Genomic DNA, 17,953 nt, shown 5'->3' on the forward strand with positions numbered 1-17,953 from the left:
AAGAATAATCTAAATCAAATCAATATTTGGTGTTACTACCTTTTGCCTTCAAACCAGCATCAATTCTTATAGGTACACTTGCACAAAGTCAGGGATTTTGTAGGATTCTAGTCAGGTGTATGATCAACCAATTATACCAAACAGGTGCTAATGATCATCAATGTCATACGTAGGTTGAAACACAGTCATTAACTGAAACAGAAACAGCTGTGTAGGAGGCTTAAAACTGGGTGAGGAACAGCCAAACTCTGCTACCAAGGTGAGGTTGTGGAAGACAGTTTCATGTCATGGCAAGATTGAGCACAGCAACAAGACACAAGGTAGTTCTACTGCATCAGCAAGGTCTCTCCCAGACAAAGATTTTCAAAGCAGACTTGGGTTTCAAGATGTGCTGTTCAAGCTCTTTTGAAGAAGCACAAAGAAATGGGCAACGTTGAGGATCATAGATGCAGTGGTCGGCCAAAGAAACTTAGTGCAGCAGATTAAAGACACATCAAGCTTATTACCCTTCGAAATCAGAAGATGTCCAGCAGTGCCATCAGCTCAGAACTGGCAGAAACCAGTGGGACCCAGGTACACCCATCTACTGTCCGGAGAAGTCTTGCCAGAAGTGGTCTTCATGGAAGAGTTGCAGCCAAAAAGCCATACCTCCGACGTGGAAACAAGGCCAAGCGACTCAAGTGTGCACGAAAACATAGGAACTGGGGTGCAGAAAAATGGCAGCAGGTGCTCTGGACTGATGAGTCAAAATTTGGCTGTAGCAGAAGGCAGTTTGTTCGTCGAAGTGCTGGAGAGCGGTACAATAATGTGTGTCTGCAGGCAACAATGAAGCATGGTGGAGGTTTCTTGAACGTTTGGGGCTGCATTTCACACCAAATATTGATTTGATTTAGATTTCTCTTTTGTTCATTCACTGCATTTTGTTCATTGATGAAAATAAATGATTAACACTTCCATTTCTGAAAGCATTCTTTGTTTACAGCATTTTTTCACATCTGCCTAAAACTTTTGCACAGTACTGTATGTGTGTGCATTTATCATACTTCTCTAATCCAATAAATTGTATTATTCTGTTCTTATATTGTTCTGTTCTTAAAATGAGTGTGCTTCAATTACCTTGGTATAAAATCTAAAGCCTGAAGACCACCTCCTACAACAGAGAAAATTATGCTAAATACAGTAGGAGCCACTAATTTGTCTAACCATCATGTCTTTGAGCAGTGGGGGGGGGTGGGGAACAGAGCACCCTGTGGAATCCAATGCAAGAACAGGGAGAATATGCAAACTTCATGCAAGGAGGATCCGGGACACTAAACATGGGACTTATAATTTTACATACACGGTATACTCAATGGCCATATTACTAGCTACTCCTGCTTTTTAATGCAAACAGACAGCTCCTCTAAACCATCTGTCATGTGGCTGCAACTCCATACATGCAGCACACAGCAAAGGTAAGCAGGTTAAGTTGCCGGAATATGCAAGACTTGTGTAGGATGCCATCAAGTCGACGTGGATCAAAATATTTTAAGGAGTTTTCCACCACTTTTTTGAATGCATGGCTTGAGTAAAGTTACCAGCGAGAGTACATGTATACTGTATACAATCAGTGGAGCTTCATAGTGGCAAGCTAACACGCATGTCTTCGGGGGAAAATTGGAGCCCCATGATAATAAAAGACCACCAGAAAATAAATAAATAAGTGAAGAGTGAAAATTCCCAAATGTTTCTTTCATTTGTGTTTCAAAAACACCATTCTGACCACATACATTCACATGAGCTTTGTCACGTTTTTTTGGGTTTTTTTTTTTGCTCCTTTCGTCGGGACACATTTCCTAACCCTTACTCCACCTCAGCCACAATAAAATAAGACACCCCTGGAATACCAGCATCAATTGACCGAGGACAGTGCTGAAGAGTGGAGCTCTAACAAAGCAACACTTTGTTATCCTCCTTTCTACCTGAAACTTTGCACTTTTTTTTGCAAAATATCATGGTTTAGCAGGCCTTTCCAATTTGGGACCTCAACCTTCCTTATATTTCTTATTACAGTACATACACAGACACACACATACAGTAATTAACAATGTCCACTTCATTAGGTATGCCCATCTCACAGATCACAGACTCCACACGGTGTTGAAGATGCAGACCAGGAATGCTGGTCCATCTTGACCCAAAGCATCCCACACAAGTTGGGGAACTCTATTCCGAAAAGGTTATTTCATCAAATCTTAGTCGATCGACTGGACTGGACAGGAAACTGACAGCAATAGTTATTCTTTAAAGATGCATTCATTGCCACATTCGTTGCACCTTTCCTGAACTGTCCCAACTATGTAATGGAGAACGTACCTGCTGAAAAAGACCATTTGCTGCTGCCAAGGAAAAGAACATCTGATCAACAGATGTGATCAGATACCTTGTCCCATTAAATCTTGCCTCTGCTTTTACCAAGGAGACAAGTAAGTCCCCCAAACCAAATCCTGCAAGATGGATCCATGGACTCCTAGTGTTTATTTGCTATAGCCTGTCCCAGTCATTAAAGAGTATCAGCGGGAATTAAGATTAATTAAAAAGAGGGGCGTTTTTCCATTTCTTCATGGTAGTTGTGGACTACTGTATGCAAAACTAGGAAACTCCTGGAATTGAAAGCAATGCTCTAGTGAATTCATCTTATTGCAGTCACTAGATCACAAAGTAGATCTGTGAGATGACATGCTATGTATAACTATGGAACCAAATCAGATTCAAGATGAGCCAGCACTGTTGTGCTACATATTGATTCTATAATTTAACAAATTGAGGCTGAGCTGTGGGAAAACAGGAAGGGTGCTTAAATAAAGGGTATGCCAAGAAGGTTCACTGAATGTAGAAGCAAAAACAGCATGCTTAGAATATCTTTGAAAGTATTCCCCACCACTCTGTCCTGTTTTACAAAATGGCAGGATATTTAATTTTAGGGAAGAGCTAGATAGTAAACCATCATTTTCCTATTGGCAAACGTTACATATGAGAGGAAAAATGGATCTATCAAATAACCGCATTCAGTGTACCGTTGTGTCCGGATCAGGGATATTCACTCCACTGAAGAACATATTGGATCGGAACACCTGCTGATGCCGTGGGATCAGGTCACCTGAAGAAAAGAAGAAACAGATTAATGAGGCCTTATGCTGCTTAACACACAAGTGAATATGATACTATAGTGCCTGTTCCCCTTTAATTTCTGTCCTGTTCTTCACTAATTGCCAGTATTTGGATACAATTAAGAAAGTATACTCTACAGAAAAAGTTAAATTAAAAAGATGAAAGGAAGATAACCAAAAAGTCAGATATACATAAACATTTCTGTATTTCTTGAAAATTTAAATGTTATACTTGAGGCACTTTGTGAGTGCAAACTAACAGAAGAAAAAATGGCTAGCTAAATAAACAATCAGAACAATTGAAAGTAAGAGTGACCCACTGATTTAAGGAAGTGCTTGGAATAAAAATCTGCAACCACAGGGGTACCATAGGATAGAATGCAAGCCTGTCAGCAGCAGAATAAATAAGGGCCTAAGTATAGAAATAACAGGACAATGTGGCAAAAGTATACTGTCATATACTGCTGAAGGTATATATTTTTATTTATCACTAGATGTGTTACATAGCTTTGTCCAGGAAATTTCCTTAGAAAATGGGCCAAGGGTTAATCAGATGTACCAGAAGTACTATGTAAGTAAGTGAGTCCTTTCTATACACCCCTGGATGGTAATATTATTAGTTCACTGGATCTCCCATTCTGACATGCTACATACAATTGCATATGAGAACATTCCTGCCATAGATCAATTCCTGGCTTTTTCTGATCATCATTATAAAAATCATGTTAGAGGAAACTGTATTCTTTTGAATCCAAATAGATGATTAGGAAGAATAATGAAATTTGTAGGTATACAGTGCATCCGGAAAGTATTCACAGCACATCACTTTTTCCACATTTTGTTATGTTACAGCCTTATTCCAAAATGGATTAAATTCATTTTTTACTCAGAATTCTATACATAACACCCCATAATGACAACGTGAAAAAAGTTTACTTGAGATTTTTGCAAATTTATTAAAAATAAAAAAATTGAGAAAGCACATGTACATAAGTATTCACAGCCTTTGCCGTGAAGCTCAAAATTCAGCTCAGGTGCATCCTGTTTCCCCTGATCATCCTTGAGATGTTTCTGCAGCTTAATTGGAGTCCACCTGTGGTAAATTCAGTTGACTGGACATGATTTGGAAAGGCACACACCTGTCTATATAAGGTCCCACAGTTGACAGTTCATGTCAGAGCAAAAACCAAGCATGAAGTCAAAGGAATTGTCTGTAGACCTCTGAGACAGGATTGTCTCAAGGCACAAATCTGGGGAAGGTTACAGAAACATTTCTGCTGCTTTGAAGGTCCCAGTGAGCACAGTGGCCTCCATCATCCGTAAGTGGAAGAAGTTCGAAACCACCAGGATTCTTCTTAGAGCTGGCCGGCCATCTAAACTGAGCGATCGGGGGAGAAGGGCCTTAGTCAGGGAGGTGACCAAGAACCCAATGGTCACTCTGTCAGAGCTCCAGAGGTCCTCTGTGGAGAGAGGAGAACCTTCCAGAAGGACAACCATCTCTGCAGCAATCCACCAATCAGGCCTGTATGGTAGAGTGGCCAGATGGAAGCCACTCCTTAGTAAAAAGCACATGGCAGTCCATCTGGAGTTTGCCAAAAGGCACCTGAAGGACTCTCATATCACGAGAAAGAAAATTCTCTGGTCTGATGAGACAAAGATTGAACTCTTTAGTGTGAATACCAGGCATCACGTTTGGAGGAAACCAGGCACCGCTCATCACCAGGCCAATACCATCCCTACAGTGAAGCATGGTGGTGGCAGCATCATGCTGTGGGGATATTTTTCAGTGGCAGGAACTGGGAGACTAGTCAGGATAAAGGGAAAGATGACTGCAGCAATGAACAGAGACATCCTGGATGAAAACCTGCTCCAGAGCGCTCTTGACCTCAGACTGGGGCAACGGTTCATTTTTCAGCAGGACAACGACCCTAAGCACAGAGCCAAGATATCAAAGGAGTGACTTCAGGACAACTCTGTGAATGTCCGTGAGTGGCCCAGCCAGAACCCAGACTTGAATCCGATTGAACATCTCTGGAGAGATCTTAAAATGGCTGTGCACCGACGCTTCCCATCCAACCTGATGGAGCCTGATAGGTGCTGCAAAGAGGAATGGGCGAAACTGGCCAAGGATAGGTGTGCCAAGCTTGTGGCATCATATTCAAAAAGACTTGAGGCTGTAATTGCTGCCAAAGGTGCATCAACAAAGTATTGAGCAAAGGCTGTGAATACTTATGTACATGGGATTTCTCAGTTTTTTTATTTTTAATAAGTTTGCAAAAACCTCAAGTAAACTTTTTTCATGTTGTCATTATGGGGTGTTGTGTGTAGAATTCTGAGGAAAAAAATGAATTTAATCCATTTCGGAATAAGGCTGTAACATAACAAAATGTGGATAAAGTGATGTGCTGTGAATACTTTCCGGATGCACTGTAAATATAATTTCATCCTGTAGCAGATCCTGCAAAAGTGGCAGCTCCATTCTGATTTGAATGTAACACTTTGATCTGTAATCTTGTACCATTATAAAGTTTTTGAGGCTTTAGATCAAAGGCAAAATACTGGTAACCTTGTAGGGGAAAAATGGAAGAAATCTTTGGAAAGATAATTCAGAGAGAGACCCCCTTCCAGGTAGGTTGGTTGTGCAATGAGTATCAATAAAACACACAAAATAGACCTCAAGTGATGCTCTTCAAAGAGCTACTTGGCCAATGTATCATTGCCAACTCAGAAATACAAGACAACAGTACAAAGTACTTTGTTCTTGCACAGTACGCTTCATCAACTGCAGGCGTTGACCACCGCAACAACTCTCAAAATGTTTATAAGTAATTTTTCCAAACACAAAAAAAAAAAACACTAAAAAGTTAATATGATATTAGCAGTTGTGGGTTGTTGGCCTTAGCACTAGCACTACTGGGATAGGCTATGGACTCTCGATTGGATGAGACAGGTTAAGTAATGGATGCATGGATATACAATTTCATTTTCTTGAGGGTTAAAGGTAGGGCTATGAAAATAAAATATCAAAACTTAAGCATTTTTAACTCCTTGTCATTAACTTTCTCTGATGTGTAGGTGAAACTTTAATACTGTATATTCATTATGAAGCTTTAAAATATTCTTCACATTTTTATTTATTAATAAGGCTTTTGTTATTGTTTTTTCAATGCCATTTGGTTTTCTTTTTTATTGGCTATGAAAGAAGTTAACAGCTGCATTTACATTGAATGGGAATGCAATAATTTCTGGAGTTTCCTTATTGTGGATCCCAGAATATCATGCAAGTGCATTACTGTATCTTTATAAAGATTTTGAAAATCATATTCACACTTTAATTAATTTCCCAAAATTCTGGAACATGTACTCTAATATAAGGAAGCACTGTCTGCCTTGTGATATGTTGGCACAGATTCTAGTACTGTATTTTCTAATGTGAATGAACAGAACAACAAATCACTGGAATATGAGGACTTTGTGACCATAGTGAAGACTGAACTGAAGTGAAAATACAAGATGATTCATAAATAAGTTTTCTGAACCAATATCAATCTCACCGAGGGTTCTACGGATGAGGTACAACTGGTCCACATCTGACCGGCCAGGCCATAGAGGATTTCCCGAGAGAAGTTCAGCGAAAACACAACCAATGGCCCAGACATCTACAGGAGGACCATATTGGGTGTCCCCTACAAGCAGCTCGGGGGCACGGTACCAGCGGGTTGCCACATAGTCTGTATAGTCATCACTTGGACCAGCTGTAGAGAAATGGATAAAAAAAAAAAACATTTTAGAGTAAGACTTTGCAACTCTGGCCAAGACGAGCATATAGCAGCTGCGCACTTCCTTACACCATGCCACTTCAATGCTGGATGCTTTTTTGAACTCATATTAAAGTTATAGAGCAACATGTTTAGCCTTTTTAAAGGCATAAAGTAAATAAACCATACTTTAACCTTAAAGTTGATTGAAAATATAGGATACTGGTAACACTGATTAAAAGGCCTTCTGTTGCTTGAATGTGTAACTTCATTATAATAGTGAGGTAACACCTTTGTACAACATTTTTGATGAACTCTGCCTAAGCACTCATCTCATTAGACTTTCAACTGACATAAAAAGACAAAGGTGCAAAGAGACAGCTCGCTCATTCTCATTCCTGAACCGTGAGTTTTAGCTGTGTACCAAAAATATATGAACAAAGCATCTAGAGGCCAGTCTCCTACTAGAATGAAGGAAGGCCCAGTACTGGCTTCATGTGGCTTTACTACTAACACCAGCACCTAGAATGCGCCTGTCAGTCAGTACATAGGGTGATCCTCCATCACAAGTGACATGTCTAACTGAGACTGGACTTGACTTACCCTTCTACAAACATTTCCTGGAATTGATAAAAGAAAAAACGTTATTATAAAACTTTCAGAAATTCCTTTATGGTAACCTTGAAAATGCTCTTCTTGAGATGTGATATACACGTTTCCAGGAACGGGAGAAGCGCTGGGACATTTCCTGTGCTCATCTTTTGCTACTGTGTCTAGATCCTTCCAGAGTTTTTTTCTGTATTTTTTGCACAGTAACAAATCTTCTTTCCTTCATTCTCAATTTTAATTTCAGAAGCAAAAGAAGTCATAGGGGCAGAGATCTGGTGAATATAAGGAGGCAAAGCAACATCCACATTGTTTGTGCAGGTGTGTTGTCATGGTGCAAAATTCAGTTTTGTGTGCACCACTGCTCTGGACATCTTTTTTCCTAATTGGTTTTTGTAGACACCTCAGCCCTTCAGTATAATGTAACTGAATAATAGTCTGCTCATGGGAAACAAACTCTTTATGTTCAGAGCTTTCAATGTCAAAACATGCAATCATCATTGTTTATTGAAAATCTGCCTTGATGGCTTGAACAAAAAATATGTTGTTTACCTAAATAACGTGTTTCAAAAATATGGTATTCCCTGACAATAGCACCACTGCCACTATTCTGATATGTTGCCATTTGTGTCCGAAAATGGAGAGATGTCAAGGAAGCATTAGGCAAGCATAGATATGCTCCAGGGATCGCTACCGGGCCCACTTCTCTCTATACACCCCTTCACTGGGCACTATCATCAGGTTCAATGGCTTTCCTTATCAGTCCTACTGTATGCTGCTGTACCTGTCGTTGCCCCCAGAGGACCACACAGTTATCAACTAGAATCTTAGTATGTTTCATTGCTGTTGAATAACCTTCTCTATTTCAACCGGGCAAAGACAAATCTTCTTGTTACCCCAGCTTGTCCGTCTATTCAGCATGCCATCATAGCTAATTATTGCTAACCCCCACCAAGTCTGTTCATAGCTTTGAGGTGATAATCAATAACCAGCTGTCCTTTACTAACCATGTTGCTACAGTTTTGCAGATTCATTATATACAGTACAACATCCACAAGATCACACCATACCTGACAGAGTTTGCAGCACAACTCCTGGTCCAGGCTTTGTTCTTGTCACATATGGACTACTGCAGTACCAGGATGTGTCACCAAGTCACTGCAGATGATTCAAAGTGGTGTTCAGCCAGCAGAGGAAGACACATGTCATTCCTCTTTTCAGATTGCTACACTGGCTTCCTGTTGAGGTACATATTAAGTTCAAATCCTTAATGCCTGCCTACAGAGTAATCAATGGGTTAGCATCTATATATATAAAGAGGCACTTGTGACATCTTATGCTAGTTCTTGACCACTCAGATCTGATGAACTATGCATGGCATCAAATCTCAGTTCAGACTCTTTTCATGTGTAGCTCCTAGCTGCTGGGATGAGTTGCCCACCTCCATTTGACATTTTGACTCCCTCAATGTGTTTAAGAAGCATGTGAAGACTCTCTTCTTTGGTGAATTTCTGTCTAACTGTCAAGTTTTTGTAAATCTGGGAATTGTAACTCATTTGCATTTTGTTCTGATCTCTTCACTTGTGTTGATCAATTTTGTAACCTTGTCCTTTAATACTTGCAGGCTAAAATTCATTCAATTATATATACTTCTTTTGTTAGTAGCTTTGGATAAAAGCATCTGCTAAGAAAATACAAGTAAATGTAAAAATATAATAACAGCAGTATTAAAGGGATTTTGATGCTAATTAGAGCCCACATTACATTTCTAAAAATATCAGTTTCCATTTCATGTGCTCCTTGTCAAGCCTACAATATCTTGCTCTGTAGTTATTTCGCAATACGGAATAAAGCGATATATTGTGATAATGAGCCTAAAGGTTAAAAAAATGAACTTCCTCCTTGAATGATCAAGAAACATTTTGTGTCTTTAAATTGTGTGGCAGGTGGCTGATCGCGAGCCGCACCCAGCTACCTATTTAAGGAGCCGCCGCCCTGCAATCAAGGCTGGAGTCGGGTAGGAGGTGGACAAGGCCGGTGCAGAGGGGGCGAGGAGAGGCCCTGTGTGACGTGAGAGAGAAGAGAGAGAAAGAGAGACAGCTCAGAGAGGAGCCTGGACTTTGGGAGACTGCGGGAGGGTTTGGTGTGGTGCACATAGAGACTGTTGTATATAGTAGAATTGTGTAAATAAACGTGTGGTGATGGACTGGAACGTGTCTGCCTGTCTGTGTCCGGGACGCACCCTTTCACAGTGGCGTAGTCAGCAGGATGCTGCACCTGGTTCAAGGTGTGGACCTGCATATCAGAAAAAGTTTGTGAAAGGCCCGGCACAGCAGGCGAACTCACCCACGTGCCGCAGGGGCGGCGTGCACCCAACCCCACAGCAACATAGTGTGTCATGGACCGTTGGTGGTCCACTGGTGGACTTTGTATTTCAGGGGTGGCTCACCGACGCGGCAGCAACAAGAGGCGCTGCCGGGAACGAGCTGCTGCAGCTGGGGAAGCCGCAGCAGCAGCGGAGCTGCCCGGAGAGACGCTCTCCTGTGAGAGAGGAGAGCGAGATGGCCGGCAGGAAGTCCCTCCTCCTAACAGGCACGGGATTGGACAGCGTGTCCTGTTCTCTCGCCAGTGAGTGGTTGGAAGCGAGAGCAGGGAATGTCCGTCCCGTGCTTCAAAGAAACCCGAATGGGCTGCAGGGAAGCGCCCATAGAGAGCAGTCGGTAAGTGGAACTACTGGCAAGGTAAGCCCATCGCCGGCTGCTTCGCTCTCCTTGGCGGCGATTTTACAGGAGCTGCAAAAACAGCTGCGCCTTGTTCTGTCGCCGCCGGCCGAGCGATGTGCCCTCCAGGCGGAGATGCTGGAGTCAGGAGGGATGGCAGTGGCGTCGGATCGAGAGCCGCAGGCAAGAGAGGATCGGCGCGCTGCAGGAGCTCCTGGACGGAGAGGCACAGCGGGGAAGGTAAGGATAGACCGACCCCGTGAAGCTCCGGATGCCAGCGGGGCTGGGTCTGCCCTCTTACAATGGGCACATCCGAACCGTCGCGGCGTCCCAAAGTAAATGGAGGAAGCGGCTTGGGGAAGCCAGTTCCTCCGATAAAGGAGTACGTGCTGCTGAGTGCGCGCGTACTTCAAAGGGCTGTCCTCTGCGGAGGCAGAGGAAATACCCGTTGGCTGACAGGTGGAAACGGAGCGTGATCCCACTGGTGGTCCCGTGGCGGGGAGCACGGACTGCTCAGGCTGGGAGGCTGGAAAAGAGAGCATCGGGGTGCCGATCGGGGCCAAAAGCGTTGGCCCAACTGAAGATGAGCCGTGGGGCTGCGTCAGGGCAATGCCTCCGCCCTTGTTTTTCAATTTCTTTTCTAGGATCGGGCCCTAGGCTACGGAGTGTCGGCTTGCCGCCGAGTGGTTCACGTCCTCGTAGAACGGTCCGCTGGTCCTGGGAGGTATCAGCTAGCGGGGGAGTCATGTGGCAGGTGGCTGATCGCGAGCCACACCCAGCTACCCATTTAAGGAGCCGCCGCCCTTCAATCAAGGCTAGAGTCGGGTAGGAGGTGGACAAGGCCAGTACAGAGGGGGCGAGGAGAGGCCCTGTGTGACGTGAGAGAGAAGAGAGAGAAAGAGAGACGGCTCAGAGAGGAGCCTGGACTTTGGGAGACTGCGGGAGGGTTTGGTGTGGTGCACATAGAGACTGTTGTATATAGTAGAATTGTGTAAATAAACGTGTGGTGATGGACTGGAACGTGTCTGCCTGTCTGTGTCCGGGACGCACCCTTTCACAATTGATAAGGTTGCAAAGGAAAGGGCTCTCTTTCTGACATAATAACTCACTAGAATGACTTTAATTTTTCCTTCAAGTTTTATATTTCCAAAGTGACCAAAAATGTATTAGAAATGTAATTGATTTATGATTCTTTTAACAGCGTATGAAATATAGACCACCTACTACTTACATTTTTTAATGATATGTATCATCACTCCAGATGGATAATTTTCAAAGAGACCTAAAATGGACTAATATTAAATCAACAAAGAATTCTACATACAGGATAAGATAGATAGATAGATACTTTATTAATTCCAAGGGGAAATTCACATACTCCAGCAGCAGTATACTGATAAAGAACAATATTAAATTATTAAATTAAAGAGTGATAACAATGCAGGTAGATAGATTCCTGGGGGGAAATTAGTCTTTTTACAGGAGCTCTTTAAAAATTAAATACATAAATAGATAAAAATACACGCACACACACACACAGAGTATTGTCTGAACACAGATCCGAATGGTTACAAAGGACTTGGCTGTGCCAGTCCCAGTGAGGCTTTAGGCGGGTGTAATGCTGTAATAAAGGAGCCCCCAGTCGCATTTCTTGATACAGTTCTGCTGAATAATTTGTTGCATGAAAAGTCTTAAGTGTTGTTGTGTCAGAGACAGGATGTGCAGTATTGTTCATAATGACACTCAGTTTTGCCTACATTCTCTTCTCCTCTACTACCTCCAGGGGGTCCAGAGTGCATCCCATAACTGTGCCCTTTAAATTAGCTTAATTTGGTGGGCCTCTCTAAGGCTTCGTAATAATTTAATTTTTTTCTTTAAAATTTATTAGTTTGGAAGTGACCTAAATTTGTGTCCAGAAATGTATCAGTTTAGAGAGTTATTAAAGGTCTTTTGAATTTTGTCCATTTTTAATTTCTGCTGCTTAGGTTTTTAATTATATCTATTTTTCCTCCAAAACTGATAATTTACATAGTTAGCTAAAATGCATTACCGTAGATACTCATGTATAAGTCGAAAAATTTATGCTTTAAAATTCATTCAAAAAAACAGGGTTGACTTATCCACGGGGCAACACAATTGTCCATTGAATTTGGGTAATGACATTGTACACTCAATGCTTCACGGTGTTAAGTCACCAGTCATCTGCCGTTTCCCATGGTCTTTGAAATAATTATAAGCCAGCAATACTATTGCTAATTAGCTAGTTTTTTTCTAATTTCATTAAATAATTCTTTAAACTGTGAAATACTTGAATTTGAGCATTGCAGGTTTTGGATAACAAACATACCATTAGCTGCCACATGCAACCAGATTTGGAATCAAAAGAACCAAGGCAACGCACGCTATCAATGCGATGCAAGCGCAGCCCGTGATTCAAAAAATTTCTCTGCCTACCTGTTTGTCTCGTCTGACAGTAGCTGAAAAGCAGCATCAGGAGAGAGCAGCCTGAAGTAGTCCAGCAGCGGGTGATCTGTCGTGTCCAACAGCAAGCCATGCTGTCTTGTGAAGTCCGGTAGCCAGTTCGGCTCCCACGGATCAATGTTTGGCTATTCCTCCCATGCGAACCTTGCCGTAGGTGCATCGGTTGCGCGAATGCGTTCAGCTGGCAGCCGATCAGCTGGCACGGCATCGGCTGGTGTCCGATCAGCTGATGCCGGCTTCTCACTCTCTTGCTCGATTCCTGATCATGGTCAATAAAATCCGATTCTGAAAAATCAGAGTCCGACTCCGCGATAATGTGCAAAACATCGTCTGCCAAGTGTTTTCTTTTCTGCACTCGCTTCTCTCCCTTGTGACATGTTGATGCCATCTTGCCTTTGTTTACATTTCGCAACTCACGCACATGCAAGGATTAGTTGCCGAGTCAACGAGTCTAGCATTTCTCCAAGCACAGAGGGAATGCCTGTGACGTGACAGTGAGTTTTGTCGCCATTAACAGCTGATTGTCGCCCTCTATCTCTGATAGCTGTCAAGTTTTTCCCTCGACTTATATGCAGGTCATAACAAATTTCATAATTTTCGGCTTAAAAATACACTCGACTTATCTGCGAGATCGACTAATACGCGAGTATCTACGGTAATTCATTTATGATGCTGTTAAAATTGAGTCAAATGTTGATAACTTTTTTATATAGCTCGACCTTTTAAAAATTCATAATTTTCCTCTAAAATTCAAATATTTGAAGTGACCTAATGTACATTATAAGTTAATTATATTAATTTGTGGTGCTATTAATAGTGCAACAAAACGTTTTTCTACCGATTGTTCAGATTTCCAATAACATCTTAAATTTTGAACTTCCAATGCATCCTAAAATGTGTTAAAAACCATGCTGATTTATGTTTTTTAAGGTCCTTGCCGTGGTTCAATCCCTGCCTATCTTTTTGTTTGTTGTCATTTATTCATTTCTTTTTTCCCATGTAAATCGTTTTGTTATTTTTGTCAATTATATTGTGCTGATTTTTTTTCTTCTAGTACAGTATTTCATTTTTTTTTCAGAAATTATTTTCCTTTTTTGTTAACAGTTGCGTAAGGATATTTTTTTCCCTTAATTATTTTGTTTTCATGTGCCTGTTGCCTTCTACCCAAAGGGGGTGATATCCTTTTAATATTGTAGGTGGGCTGTTAATAGGACTGCCACATGAGCCCCTATTTAAGGTGCTCACAAGCTCCAGTCTAATTGCTGAGGTTTTGGGTTTCACATTCTCCCTGTTTAACTCCCTTCTCTAAATATAATAATAATAATAATAATAAAAATAATAATTCTTTGCATTTATATAGCGCTTTTCTCATTACTCAAAGCGCTCAACAATTGCAGGTTAAGGGCCTTGCTCAAGGGCCCAACAGAGCAGAATCCCTATTGGCATTTACAGGATTCGAAGCGACAACCTTCCGATAGGCAGTGCAGATCCCTAGCCTCAGAGCCACCACTCCACCCAAAGATTTAAAGATAAAATCAAGACTATTGTTCACCAATGCCAAATCATTAATCAAGAATGAAAGTCATTAAGCTAGAAGTATAATTAGTTCAACCAAAGATAGAAAAACTAAAGAATTTCTAACTCTGGATACTCTGTGTTTATCCAAATCAGATATACTTAAGAGATGTGCACCTTTATATAGTCACTCTGGTGATGTCAGATACTGCAGACCTTCCAAACCCCCAACCCCTAACTGAATGCCTTCTGGATAAATTTACCATGGGAACAACAACACTAAATTGTGTTGCAAAATAAGGATGTAAAAAGTATAACATTTCCAAGGAAACTTCTGAATGCAAAAAAATGAATCCTTTGGATAGAAAATAAACCCAATCAGATGCATATATTGTAAAAAAAGGAACTGAAAAAAGCCATAAAAATGAAGGAAAATACCAATTTATAACAAGTTAATTTCAGTAAAATTAACTTTTGAGAGTATTCTTTGTTTAGGATATTTGTTTAAGGATTTTTCCAAGTTTTAGAGAGGCCTTTTTAATTTTTATATTTTTTTAATTGGCCTTTTATTCTGATTGTTCATTTGAAACTTAGTTTTGAGAATTCTTCCCTTTTTTGTAACCATGTATATTATTAAATTAAATTGATATTCTTATGTTTATGAGATGTATTTTTTTTTCATTGAATTCTAAATACATAATTCCTGTTTTTGTGTGAATTGATTTATTAAGCTTTTTTCCAATTAAGCCTTTATTTATTTTATTAAGCCCTTACTTCCAATAAACTGATTTTAATGTATGATTTAGTTTTTTGGAATTACTGTCTTTTCCTTTCACCTTGAGAACAAATCATAACTGCCATTAACACTGTATTCTTTTACATAATACAATTTACAATACAATACAATACAATTTATTTCTGTATAGCCCAAAATCACACAATAATTGCCACAATGGGCTTTAACAGGTCCTGCCTTATGACAGCCCCCCAGCCTTGACTCTCTAAGAAGACAAGGAAAAACTCCCCCAAAAAAATCTTTGTAGAGAAAAAAATAGAAGAAACCTTGAGAAAGTCAGTTCAAAGAGAGACCCCTTTCCAGGTAGCTTGGGCATGCAGTGCCCAATACAATACAATACAAAGAACATGACACAAGTAATCCTCAATACAATATAATGCAATAGAAATATTTCAAGTGCAGAGCAGAATTTAACAGTAGATGATATCACATATGGGTGGTGCAGTGGTAGCGCTGCTGCCTCGCATTTAGGAGACCCGGGTTCACTTCCCAGGTCCTCCCTGCATGGAGTTTGCATGTTCTCCCCGTGTCTGCGTGGGTTTCCTCCGGGTGCTCCAGTTTCCTCCCACAGTCCAAAGACATGCAGGTTAGGTGCATTGGCGATTCTAAATTGTCCCTAGTGTGTGGTTCTGTGTGCGGCCTGCGCTAGGCTGGCGTCCTGCCCGGGGTTTGTTTCCTGCCTTGTGCCCTGTGTTGGCTGGGATTGGATCCATTCTTTATCCTAACTATCTTTGTAGTTAGGATATAGCGGGTTGGATGATGGATGGATAATATCACATAATAGGATTTGGATTTGTTCAGAGTCCTGGAGACCTTGGCCATCAACCTGGCTCCCATTTCAATATTTTTTAAATAACTTAAGCTAAAAACTCCTCAATTCATGGTGCTATAAGAAGTGTAGCTATCATGTGTCTATTTTTCCAAACAAATGGTTATTATATGTCAATGGTTTAAAAAAAGAAAACACTTCCTACTTACTAATGATAGTCTTTAGTCATTCTCTTTTGTATTCAGAGAAGGTGGGATGAAACATCTTTTCCGACTGTCATTTTAAGATTACTTGCCTACAGTCAAAGTTATCAATGGATATGTCATTTGCTTTCTACATTTCAAAATACAACAACTTATTTCTTCAAAATATGACAAAATTTTGAACTGTTGAAAAAACTGAGCTGACACTCATGGAGTGAGTTTTATAAGAAATATGTGGCGAATTTTAACATTACTCATGTTTTTTAGAGCAAAACTAAAGCCGTTGGCAAGTCTATAAAAGTATATACACTCACTGAGCAAATTATTACCAACATCTGTCCACCTGCTTATCCATGCAATTATCTAGTCAACCAATCAAGTGGCAGCAGTGTAATGCATAAAATCCCACGGATACTGATAAGGAGTTTCAGTTAATGTTCATATCACCAGAATGTAATCTCAGTGATTTCAACCATGGCATGATTGTTGGAGCTATACAGCCTGGACTGAGTAGTTCTGTAACTGCTGATTTCCACGCAGAACAGTCTCACAGTTACACAAAATAATATGAAATGTTGATACGAAATTGAAATGATATGAAATGTTGGGCTCAGAATTTGGTGGTAACACAATCAATCCTCGCATGATTTTAAAACTACAGTACTAGTGAACGCCCTAGCTAGAAGAATTGACAAAGTGCTTTCCTTGGTAATATCTCAAGGTCAAACTGGATTTATTAAGGACAGACAATCAACCTAAAACCTTCAGTGCCTGTGTAATGTAATGTATATTCGCCAACAAAATCTGACTCACTAGAGGTCCTATTATCTTTGGATGCAGACTTAATGGTGTTGAAAGAGATTATCTGTTTACTAGACTGCACAAATTCAGGTTTGGCCCAATATATCTGCATGGATTAAATTTCTCTATACTGGTTTAGAAGCCTCAGTCTGCATTAATAACACAAACTCTGAATACTTCAGACTAGAAATACAGAGGTACTAGACAACAGTGTCTACTTTCACCAATGCTTTTGTGTTAGCCATTGAGCCACTGGCTTTTTATCTTTGGAAGAAAATAGAGATTAAGGGGATCATTAAAGAATGACTTAAGAAAATAACACTATATGCAGGCGCTATGATGCTTTATATAATAGACCTACAATCATCTTTGCTATTAATTTTAAGCACATATGAAGAATTCCACAGGATCTCTGGATTTAAAATTAATCTGAATAAAAGTATAGTATTCTCAGTGAGCTCTCTAGCATATCAAATATTGGATAGTTCTCTGTTCATAATATCAAAACATTTTAAATATCTGGGGATAACCCTCACAAGTAAATACTGTACAGTGGAACCTCAGGTCACAAACGTCTCAGACAACGTACAAATCGAGTTACGACCAAAAAATTTGCCAAACTTTTGTATCTGTTCATGCACTCGGGTGATGAACAAGCCTGTTTCCCTTCCAGTTCGTACTCGGCAATGATTTCCGCACATGTTCAGAGAGCGAGAGCACGAACGAGAGAGAGCGAGAGCGCGAGTGAGCGAGCGAGAGAGCCCAAGCAGAAGAAGTAAACATTACAGAAGAAGTAAGTAAACATTTACTTGTACGGTCCGGAACGGATTAATTGTATTTACATACAGTACAATCCTATGGGGGAAATTACTTCGGGTCACAACCAAATCGGGTTGCGACCAGAGTTTTGGCACAAATTACAGTCGTGACCCGAGGTTCCACTATATAAAGATTTTTTCCAATACAGTTTTGTAAATACCAGTCATCAAATCAAACAAGATGTTAACAGATGGTCTACCTTTAATACTCTAGCATTTCAACACTGTCAAAATGCACATCCTCCCTAAGCTGCTCTATCTATTCCAGAGAATTCCTACTGTATATTCATTCTTTAAGAAATCAGACTCAATTATAACAACATTCATTTGTAATTTA

General features: G+C 40.5%; 1 protein-coding gene across 3 annotated transcripts in view; it reads right to left on the reverse strand.

Annotated features, from left to right (window-relative positions):
* LOC114648161 (cyclin-dependent kinase-like 1) overlaps positions 1-17,953 on the reverse strand; it is a 66,835-nt gene that overhangs the window by 18,836 nt on the left and 30,046 nt on the right. For all 3 annotated transcript variants that reach the window (XM_028797034.2, XM_028797051.2, XM_028797042.2), the window contains 2 exons: positions 6,704-6,904; positions 3,057-3,139 (listed from right to left, as the gene is read on the reverse strand). In XM_028797034.2, coding sequence (XP_028652867.1) covers positions 3,057-3,139; positions 6,704-6,904 — 284 coding nt within the window. The remainder of the gene's footprint in view (positions 1-3,056; positions 3,140-6,703; positions 6,905-17,953) is intronic.

Source organism: Erpetoichthys calabaricus, chromosome 1 (assembly GCF_900747795.2).
Source record: "Erpetoichthys calabaricus chromosome 1, fErpCal1.3, whole genome shotgun sequence".
Classification (NCBI taxonomy): domain Eukaryota; kingdom Metazoa; phylum Chordata; class Cladistia; order Polypteriformes; family Polypteridae; genus Erpetoichthys; species Erpetoichthys calabaricus.